General features: G+C 37.7%; 1 protein-coding gene across 1 annotated transcript in view; it reads left to right on the plus strand.

The window, feature by feature from the left end:
- TSPAN13 (tetraspanin 13) overlaps positions 1 to 11,261 on the plus strand; it is a 36,978-nt gene extending 25,717 nt beyond the window's left edge. Inside the window, exons 3-6 of the mRNA XM_021063408.1 lie at positions 617 to 697; positions 1,502 to 1,615; positions 2,907 to 3,020; positions 10,177 to 11,261. Coding sequence (XP_020919067.1) covers positions 617 to 697; positions 1,502 to 1,615; positions 2,907 to 3,020; positions 10,177 to 10,251 — 384 coding nt within the window. The 3' untranslated portion in view covers positions 10,252 to 11,261. The remainder of the gene's footprint in view (positions 1 to 616; positions 698 to 1,501; positions 1,616 to 2,906; positions 3,021 to 10,176) is intronic.

Genomic DNA, 11,613 nt, shown 5'->3' on the forward strand with positions numbered 1-11,613 from the left:
TAACTACAAGAAATTTTAAATTATTATTAGGCAATTAATTTCCAGATAGCAACTCTTGGCAAGCAGTATGTGTATTTGTTCAACCAATATTAGGAACATCTCTTATGGTAAAGTTACTGTCTATTTACATAGTCTCTCTCCTTTTCACATTTGTGAAGAATGTGTTCTGCAAGCAGTATAATCCTCTTGCTGTGCTGCAGATTCAGAGTTACCTTGAACTGATTCAGTGACCTCTAGGCCAGTTCCAAGTCATTGATATTTGGTTGAGAATTTCACAATGATTTTTTTTTAAGGCTTAATATTAAGAAAGCTTGCATACATTTATCTATACTTACTTCCCGTTTATCTGTGTAAGAATTTTTACTTTAAATGAAATTCTAGTAGATCATAGATCAGCTTTTAAATAGTTGTTATTATTAGTTAGTATTTTTCTATATAAATTTATATCTACAGTGTATTATCAAAATAAAAGTATGTATTTTCTTTTGAACTTTCTCTAAGTGCCATTTGTCCTATTTTCTGGGTGAATTCCTTCTAGTGCATTATGAAATTGTCAGTAGCTCTTTTTTATGTTATTTTAAGTGTTTCCAGAAATACCCTTAACTTTGATTCCCAGTACATGATTATTCTCTTACTTGTATTTATTTTTCAGTTTTCTGTATCATGTGCTTGTTTAGCCCTGAATCAGGGGCAACAGGTAAGCAAAGATTCTTTCTTTTTATTTTATTATGCCACACAGTATGTGTTGGAAAAAAGGGGAGGAATGATTGCAATATAAAGTAATTTCTTCCTGCTCAAAATGCCTTTTCACTCCACATTGCTAAAGTCTTTAGTTCCTGATTGCTTCTGTGGAGCTGACTACAGTCCTGAAACACCAAGTGATGCTATTTTTTGCATCCTTTAAATAGGATTTTGCACACACTGGGTAAAAAGTGCTATTCATTTTTTAAAAAGATGTTCATCTAGTCTTTTCCTACCATTATGCAATGAAACTTTTGCTTCAGAAGGTTTGCGATTTCATTCTAGCAATTACTCTTTTCAGACTCTAATTCATAGGAGAATATGGGTCTCTGTTTTGAGGCAATGGAAAATTTGCCTTGTTACACTGAGAATTAGGCTCTTGAACTAAGTGCTTCCTTTAAATCATATGTAAGTATTAAGGCCTTTTTTCCTTGGGATAGAAATAGTGCTTTCTTTTTGTTGCAGATTGAGGCATAACCCTTTGAAAATTTTGATGGTTTTATAAAGAGTATTTATTTTAGGTACACTCAGTATTAAAAGTTGTAGTCTCTGGGAATTCCCTGGTGGTCTAGTGGCTAGGAATTGGTGCTTTCACCACTGTGGCGTGGGTTTAGTCTCTGATCTGCAAACTGAGATCCCACATAAGGCTGCTGCACGCCATGACCAAAATCAACCAAACAAAAAAAGTTGTAGGCTCTAGTTTCATACAGTCTGTGCAGGTATGACACATATTAACATATGTACTAAATGCATTTTCTAGAGTCAGCTTCTGGAAGTTGGTTGGAACAACACAGCAAGTGCTCGAAATGACATCCAGAGAAATTTAAACTGCTGTGGGTTCCGAAGGTTAAACCCAAATGACACCTGTCTGGCTGTAAGTACAAAGTATAAAATACTGTTTTTGGAGATTATTGCATACTGATAAATAGTGTTTAATATAGAAGAGATGGACTTTCTGATACTGAATTGTACTTTAAAATGTCTTACATATGCTAGCATTATGTTCCATATACACTATAATTTGTTGATTCTCAAATATTCACTCCTGAGAGTAGTGAATATTCCAGGGCCCTTCCAGACACAGATGCTTTTGGCTCTTCACTTCTAATTCCTTCTCATTCAGCTCCTCCTAGAACAAGTTGTGAAAGAGAAAATACCTGTAGAACAGCCCTAGAGATGCAGAGGAGGCATGTAAATAACTCTCAACCAGCTAAACACCCCATTATGTTACATAATGCTAGCATATGTAACACATGGAACCACCGTCTTTCCTCTCCTCCTTCTTCCCCGTCACAACTTCATGCCCTTTCTATCTGGGGGCTGAGCTAGTGATGGACTGACTAGAGCCATCTGGTTGTCCCAGGCCAGACCCCTGGCCTCCCAATTCCAACCCAATCTTGTGTGAGAGTAGACTTAGAGCTTGGCTCCTGGGAAAGTTACATGTGTTTTTATTTGGGGGAAACTCATAATTATCTGGTCTCTGAGCCGTGAATTAGATAGCCCCTCAATGAGGCCTCTTTTGTGGAATTATTAGTTTTCTATTGTTATGTAATATGTTATCACAATATTAGTGGGTAAAACAACACCCAGTTCTTATCTCAGTTTTCTCAAGTCAGGAGTCTGTGTATGGTTTAGCAGGGTCCTCTGCTCCAAATCTCACCAGAAAGAAGTCAAAATGTGGGCTAGGGCTGCAGTCTCCTCTGAGCTTTGGGGTCTTCCAAGCTATTGTTGGAAGAATTCAGCTTCTAGTGGTTGTAGGACTGATGTCCCATTTTCTTGCTGGTTGTCTCTCAGCTCCTAAAGTCTTCCCTAATGTCTTAACTACACAGCCATCCCAAGCATGGCAGCATCAAAGCCAGCATGAGAATCTATCTCCATTCTATTCAGACAGTGTCTTACCTAAGGCAGCATAAACATGGAGGCGATGATCCATCACATTCACAAATCCCACCCACACTCAAGGGGTAATTATTCAGGGCGTGGACATGGGGAAGTGGGCATCTTGGGAGCCACCTTAGAATTCTGGACACTACTATAGAACCAAGGCCCCAGATAGGATTTGATATTTCAGACACTAATTTTTAGGTGGATGCTTTAAAGAAAAAAATCTGTTCATTATATGTGTACTTTGAAATAAAAGTTCTTTTTTTCAAATATTGCTACAGAGCTGTATGAAAAGCAGACACTCGTGCTCACCATGTGCTCCGATAATAGGAAAATATGCTGGAGAGGTTTTGCAATTTGTTGGTGGCATTGGCCTCTTCTTCAGTTTTACAGAGGTATGTGCAAATAACTCAAAAGCTTCCCTCCTTTGCCTAGGGATTCCTGTTTTGGGCATGAGAGGTTAGCATTTTTTTTTTTTTTTTTTGTCTTTTTGCCATTTCTTGGGCCGCTCCCGCGGCATATGGAGGTTCCCAGGCTAGGGGTTGAATCGGAGCTGTAGCCGCCAGCCTATGCCAGAGCCACAACAACACGGGATCCGAGCCGCGTCTGCAACCTACACCACAACTCACGGCAACACCGGATCGTTAACCCACTGAGCAAGGGCAGGGACCAAACCCGCAACCTCATGGTTCCTAGTTGGATTCGTTAACCACTGCGCCACGACGGGAACTCCCACACACGTTATTTTGATAATTTTTGAGGAATGCTAATTCCTCCCTCATTGGCTTTATTAATAGCTCTGGATATTTTTGATGTATCTAAACTGGAAATGTGTATCAAAATGAAAATTTTTTAACTCATAAATTCTTATAGTGATTTGTTTCAGGGAGATAATTATATAACTATGAAAAATGAATACACAAGAATGTTTGTGGTTTATAACAGCAAACTTTGGGGTCAGCATGAGTTCTTCAATAATGAGCTTGTTAAATGATGGTCTATTAGATAAGAGCAAATAGTTAAAAACTGCACTGTCTGAGTTGGAAACTGCTTATTAATTGTGAGATCTTGGTCAAGTTGCTTAATCTCTCTGTGCTTCTATTTCCTCATCCTTTAAAAACAGGCTCCTAGGAAATCTTCTATTTCACAGAGTTGTTTTGATGCTTAAAGGAGTTATTACATGTAAAAGTTCTAATATTTAGAATAATACCTGACATAAGACACGTGCTGAATATAAGTGTTAGCTGTCATTTTGTAGACATCAGTAAATTATTCATGTGCAAGTCACCATATTGTGCCCCTTTAAAAAGAGATGATGCCCCCCTATTATTGTCATGTTAGTTGCCCATGTCGTACTCCTCTTTAAAACAGATAACAGAAATAGCATGTATAGAATAATGCTTTTAAGTAAAACTGTGCATGAACTATAGAAATATATGGTATGTTATTGTAAGAAAGTCTTGGAAACCCCGGGGCACAAGAATGTTACCACACCCCTTTTAGTTCCTCCTCTCCCTGCTTGTCTCTGTCTTCCTTTCATCCCTCCCTCTACTTGGCTTCTTGGTTCTGCTTTCAATTTCTTTGACATTTACTGAACTTCTTTTTTTATTTTTTATTTTTTTGCTTTTTAGGGCCATACCCTCGGCATACGGAAGTTCCCAGGCTAGGGGTTGAATTGGAGCTGTAGGTGCCAGCCTACGCCACAGCCACAGCAACGTGGGATCCAAGTCGTGTCTGCGACCTACACCACTGCTCACTGCAACACTGGATCCTTAACCCACTGAGTGAGGCCAGGCATCGAACCTACATCCTCATGGATTCTAGTTGGGCTTGTTGACTGCTGAGCCACGAAGGGAATTCCCTTACTGAACTTCTGTATAAGTTTTAAATAACATTTATAGAAGATTTTACTTTTTTCATATAGTTTATTGCTTTTTTCCTCTGTGGTTTATCCAGTTAATTTTTATGGTTAGAAGGGCCTTTCTCATTTTGATTATTATGTTAAAGAAGACAATTGAGGTGATATATACAAACTAACACTTCTTGAAGTGGGCAGCCCCCTTCTGGGGAACTGCAAAATAAAGCCTAAGGCAAGAAGCCTTTATAGGACAAAGAGTAAGGAAGGGAAAAAGAAAAAGTCTGATTGGCTGGGGCCACATAGTCTTGTTTGGGGTGAGGAGGTCCAGACGCGACTTGGTCTTTGGGGATTGGCTGACTGAATATACTGCGCTTCTGGTCAAGTGGAGCTTCTATAGGGACACACAAGTTACCAAGTGTGTGTCTGTTGATGTGGCATCTGGATAAGAGCAGAGTCATCTTGGGCCTAGAAATATATTTCTCTCTGTATGATTAAAAATAAAGTAGAGTAAATACACATTTTTCAGTTTTATTGAGGTATAATTCACAAATAAAATTGTAAGAAATTTAAAGTGTAAATCATGTTGATTTGGTGTAGGTTTACATTGTGAAAGAATTCCTCCTATCAAGGTAAATAACACATCCACCATTTCATACACACACACATATATATATTTTCTGTGTGTGTGTGAGAACATTTAAGTTCTCTCTTAGCAAATTTCAATTTGTACAATGCAGTATTATCAACTATAGTCACCATGTTAACACGTTAGATCTTATTTAGATTGTGTGACGTATTGCATTTGTGTACATAATATATACATATGTGTATATAGTACATGTGTTGAATTTGTTTATATGTATATATTTATATATGTATAAAACATATTATAGATAGTGCATTAGGAGTTCCCGTCGTGGTGCAGTGGTTAACAAATCCGACTAGGAACCATGAGGTTGCGGGTTCGTCCCTGCCCTTGCTCAGTGGGTCAAGGTTCCAGCGTTGCCGTGAGCTGTGGTGTAGGTCGTAGACACGGCTCGGATCCTGCGTTGCTGTAGCTCTGGCGTAGGCTGACAGCTACAGCTACAGCTCCGATTCGACCCCTAGCCCGGGAACCTCCATATGCCGCTCCGATTCGACCCCTAGCCCGGGAACCTCCATATGCCGCAGGAGCAGCCCAAGAAATAGCAAAAACACCAAAAAAAAAAAAAAAAAAAAATAGGTATAGATAGTGCATTATATATACATGTGAGTATGTAGTATATATTTTGTTCTAATTTAGTTTCTTTTTTTCAAGAATGAAAAATCCACACTTGGTTGTATTATCCAAGTGGAGATAAAGACCAAGCACAGTATTCACTTTTTAAAAGAAGGTTTCCCTGACATATCTTCTACCCTGAGCATTTTTTCATTTCTCTTTTTCTTAGGAAAGAGCTGTCACTGATTCAAGAAAATTTATGTACAGCTTGAAAGCACTTCTGTTGATTTTTTTTCCTTTCTTTCCATTGAAAGAAAACATAGGTTTTTGTCATGAGAACTTAAATATATAGCTGGGGAAAAACCAGAATGAGCAATCTCCATAACCTCCAGTGGCCTGAGTCAACAGTTATCAGAATTTTGCCACATGGTTTCTTTTTTATATCTGGGATATATTTTGAGAATTTAGTTCTTTTGAGCAGCTCCTCTTTATTCTCATCAGATCACACCATCTTCAGCTATGAATATTTTTTGAGGAACTTTTCTTTCTTTTGAGAGCAGTTTTAAATTCACAGCAAAATTGAGAGGAAGGTAGAGAGATTTCCCACGTCTCCCTCTTACCCCACACATGCATAGCTTCTGCCATCATCACCATTACTCACCATAGTGGTACATTTGTCACAACAAATGAACCTCCATTGACAAATCATAAGCACCCAAAGTCCATAACCTACATTGGGGTTCATTTTTGCTGTTGTACAATTTGTCGGCTCAGACAAATGTATCCATAATAATGGAATCATACAGAGTATGTTCACTGTCCTAAAAATCCTCTGTGCTCTGCCTATTCATCACTTCCAGCCCCCATTAGTTTTAAAAATATCAATTATTTAATAATATAAACTCATGTGTCTTAGATTTTTGAGGTGTTCTTCCATGGAATCCTGCTGTGTTTTACATACTTTTGAACCCTAGCTAGAGATTATTATTTTTTTCTTTTTTGGCCACCCTGTAGCATATGGAGTTCCCAGGCCAGGGATCAGATCTGAGCCACAGTTGCAACCTACACTTGCTGCAACTGCAGCAGTGACGGATCCTTAACCCGCAGTACTGGGCCAGGGATTGAACCTGCATCCCAGCACTACAGAAATGCTACCAATCCCATTGCACCACAGCAGGAACTCCTAGCTAGAGATTTTAATAATAATAATTTATCCAACTTGATTTTTTTGGATAGTGACTATTTTTTATAGGCACTATCACTTTAAGTTTTTATTTTATTCAGTATTTCGTAGAATTCTCAAAGTTAGAAGAAACGAGGCTGACTAGCTGATGGTTTCCTGTCACAGGTGAAATAGAAAGATTTCCTTTAAACTATTTATAATTGATGAAAATAGATTTAAACCATCAATGAAACATTGATTTAAAATTTAAAAGTTACAAGTTAGTACATGTTTTGTAAAAATTTTAAAAAATACAGAAAGTTATGAAGCTGAAAGATTAAATATATCTAAAATTACCTACTCAGAAATAAACCAGCATTAGTATTTTGGCATATTCCTTTCTGCTTTTCTATATTTAGTAAATATAACAATAACGAAGAGCAGACTTAGGAGTTTCCGTGGTGGCAGAGTGGAAACGAATCCAACTAGGAACCATGATGTTGCGGGTTCAATCCCTGGCATTGATCAGTGGGTTAAGGATCCAGTATTGCCGTGAGCAGTGGTGTAGGTTTCAGACACAGCTTCGATCTGGTGTTGCTGTGGCTCTGGTGTAGGCTGGCAGCTATGGCTCCAATTAGACCCCTAGCCTGGGAACTTCCATATGTCTCGGGTGCAGCCCTAAAAAGCAAAAAAACCCCAAAAAACAAAGGGCAGGCTTATTGCACACTCTACATAGACATTTCATAGAACTGTGCTTTGGTGACAAGGCATACTGGTTGTAGGTTCTAGATCAGCCAAGTTCATGATCAGGTCTAGTCAGTGTTATCTTTGAAAAAATTAACATCATAAACATCTTTAGCTTAAAATGCAATAATCATCTAACTTTGATCTTTTTTGTTTGTTTGTTTTTGCATTTTGCATGTCATCTCCTTTCCATGCTCTCTTTGGGTTTGAGGAGATAGTGGTTCACCCATGGGGCACAGGAAGAGGTCTCATTTTGTCATAGGTGAATTAGAGGAACTACATTCTGGCAAAATGTGGCTCCAGATTAGGATTATTTAATTTACGTGCTTGCTTTATTTGCCCTAAGGATTGTATCCTATGCTAGCTGTACGTATCCTGGGGGGTGATAATAAAGATATTTAAGGAGCTCAGCAATTCTATCTGGAAGCTCCCTGTGTGCCAGTGTGTCTAAGATAGGGTCAGGGAAATGATGCTCGGGCAGGTTGAGGGGTGTCAGAGAAGTAGCTGCTTGATGACCTTTGTAAGTACGTCAGTATTGTGACAACTAGCATGGCTGAAATGGTAGGTGGGATGTTGTTAGCCTGAGAATGTTCTATAATGCATCAGATTGTCATGCATGAAACAACAAATGTGCTTAAGAGCATGGAGCTCAGGTTTGAACCCCGGTTGTAGCACTCATGACTGTGTGACCATTACCCAGTTATTTAACCTCTCAATGCCTCTGTTCCCTCACTGGTAAAATGAGGAAAATGACAGATCTTATCATATAGGTCTTTTGGTTGGATTGTATGAATTTGGGAAGATGAGAGCCAGACACAAAGTTTTCTTTGTATATTTAAGTAAATTCCTTCTTTCCTCCCTGTCCTACAGCCTCCAAACCAGACTTTCCATCTCCTTAAATTATACTTATCTTTCCTTGCTTCTACTCACAAACCAAACCATAGTTGCATCAACCCTTACATGTTGTAACTATAAACGTTGCCAGTCATGAATTTTATGGTAACTCAGAAATTATTACTGTGGTCAGTGTAGGAAATTTTGGATTGACCATAATTTTCTAGAAGTAGTTTACAGGGCTAATGAGTAGTTATGAAGTCAAATGGACATAATTTAGAGTAAAAGTTGGCAGAGATCTGAAATGGAAAATATAATTTGAAGTTCATTTTGTTCTACTAGAATTTTATATCTTTTTAAGTCTAAGAATTTTTTAAAAATAAATCAACTTTGAGGTAGCAGAACCAGAATGAATTCATTTCTTTTTTCCCTCATTTTTAAAAGTTTAATTGAAGTATAGTTGATTTACAGTGTTGTGATAATTTCTGCTGTACCATAAAGTGATTCACTTACACATATACACATAGCCATTCTTTTTCAGATTCTTTTCCCATATAGGTTATCACAGAATACTGAGTAAAGTTCCCTGTGCTATACACATTTCTTAATTAAAAAATAGTAAGTTATGTTGGTTAACTCTTCAGTGAATATGGTATGGAAAGTGGCACAATGACAACTTTTTTTTTCTTTATTGATGCTATACGTGTAGCATATGGAAGTTCCCAGGATAGGGGTCAATACAGCTGTGGGCCTATACAGCAGCCACAGCAACAGGGGATCTGCAACCTACACGACAGCTCACAGCAATGCAGGATCCTTAACCCACCGAGCGAAGCCAGGGATCGAACTTGCATTCTCATGGATACTAGTTGGGTTCATTTCTGCTGTGCCACAGCAGGAGCTCCACAACTTGTTACTTTTCTAAAAGTATATGTCCCCCCCCACCCTTTGAAAGGTGGGAATGATAACTTTTTTTATGATCTGTTTTGGAAAATGTATTTATTACAAGATTTTTGTTATTTCTTAATTTTTGCTGAACACAAGTTTGCTTCTAGATTATCAAAATGTGTGATATTTTAGCTATTAAGACGATTCAGTGTTTATTGGTTTCCTATTGCCGCTCTAAAAAATAATCACAGATGTAGTAGGTTAAAGCAACACAAATTTATCATCTTACTCCTGGAGGTCAGAAGCTCAAAATGGAGACTCCTTCTGGGGCTCTAGGGGAAACCTGTTTTCCTACCTATTTTACCTTATTGAGGCTGCCTGGCTCCTTGGTTCGACCTTGACTTGACTTTCTCTGTCTTTAAAGCCACCAGCATAGCATCTTTCCTGATTCTGCTTCCCATTGCTTCCACCATCACATTGCCCTTTGTCTGTATCTTATTTTTGTCCTTCCTGCTTCCCTCTTCTAAGGGCCTTGTGATTACATCAGAGGGCCCACCCAGATAATCTTTAACTCAGTGGTGTCTGCCAAGTCCCTTTTACCATGTAAGGTGACATCATTGTAGGTCCTGGGGATGATGATGTAGACAAACTCGGAGGGCCATTCCTCAGCCCACCACCATGTTCATAGGCATTTTTCTTAGAGCCTCTAATTTGGCTTACTTGCTGCATTTTAAAAAGGAAAAGAAACCTCTTCCTCTCTGAACCCATCATACAAAGTTCTTCAGAGGGTCCAGATGATTTTACTGGTAAATAGAGTAAATACACAACAGTTACTTTCTCTTTCTTCTTTTCTTTCCTCCATTCCAGATCCTGGGTGTTTGGCTGACCTACAGATACAGGAACCAGAAAGATCCTCGTGCTAATCCTAGCGCATTCCTTTGATGAGAAAACAAGAACAATGTTTCATATTCTCATCTTGTACACTTCCTCTAACTTTACGTTTAAGCTAATTTGCCTGTTAAAGGAAACAGTATCTGAAAAACTACGTTATTGACAGTGGAATTATATATTTTTACTTTATGTTTCTCTAAATGTTTATCATTTGTCCATTGCTGAGAAAAATCTGAAACTTGTGGTCTCCTCTGTACCTCAGTGGTACCTGTAATCTCCTATATTAACAGTGTCTGGCACTGTCCACTGTTGCCTTTCTTAGCGTTTTTACCTGCAGAGAAACTTTGTATGGCACTATTGTGTTGATTATATTGTGAATCTAAATGTGCATCTCACTGGAATGATTAATTGTATGTGGCATTGTGCTGTGTCGATAGTTCCTACTGGAAAAAAGAGCTGAAGTGTATTAAAGCTGGAAAGTATGATTCTATTATATTAAGTTCAGTAAGGGAAACCTCAATTCCCCCCAATTTTTTTTTTTTTTTTTGGTCTCTTTAGGAGAGATGTCATTGTGGTGAAAAGTGTTAATGTAAAAGTGATGATTTAGTTCTAGTAGTCCTTCTGGTTATATTCATGTATTCTAGAAATAGCTATGTCTACAGGAAAGTGTGGTTTAGTTGCTGATTTTTACAGGTAAGTGCAAAGGAGAAAAGGCCTCATGGATGTTGTAATGTGTAACATTTGCCTTTAGCCTTCAAAATGGAATGAATTTGAGAAATTCAGGAAGTATATCTATATAATCTTGATGTTCTTTTATAATAATTTATAGTCCAAAAGGCTGCATTTTTAAACGGGTTACTATTAATGCATTGGCCCATATAGCAGAAAGATACTTGATTATCTCAGAAATTGTTAAATACCCTTTTCATGAAATTTCTCAGTATTGTAACAGCAGCTTGTCAAATCAAAGACTATTTGAATATGATTGCCCATTATTTGAAATTGAAATAGTATTGTGGTTCTGTATATTATGTTAAAAAATTAAAATATGGAAACCTTTATTTGTGTATGAATGTTTGAATTAAAACAAAGTAGTAGAAGAATTGATAAATGAATTCTTTTTGAATTGGGTTCTCTTTGACCCAGAGCTGAGTATTGCTATTTTAGTGGGTAATCCAGTCGTGGAATTAACTTCCAGCACTGACATCTACTTGTAGTCATAGTCATCCTCAGAATCTTTTCTTGGTGTGTTTCAGTGTCTGATATTTACTCCATAGAGAAAACTTTTTTAAAAGAGAAGTCGTTCATATTTATTTGGGAATAATATGTAAGTTCTTTTTTTAGGTTTCAATTTAGGCTTTTATTTATCTGCTTTTAAAAAATTATTGGAGTGTAGTTTGATTTATAATGTTG

The sequence above is a fragment of the Sus scrofa genome, chromosome 9, assembly GCF_000003025.6.
Source record: "Sus scrofa isolate TJ Tabasco breed Duroc chromosome 9, Sscrofa11.1, whole genome shotgun sequence".
NCBI lineage: Eukaryota > Metazoa > Chordata > Mammalia > Artiodactyla > Suidae > Sus > Sus scrofa.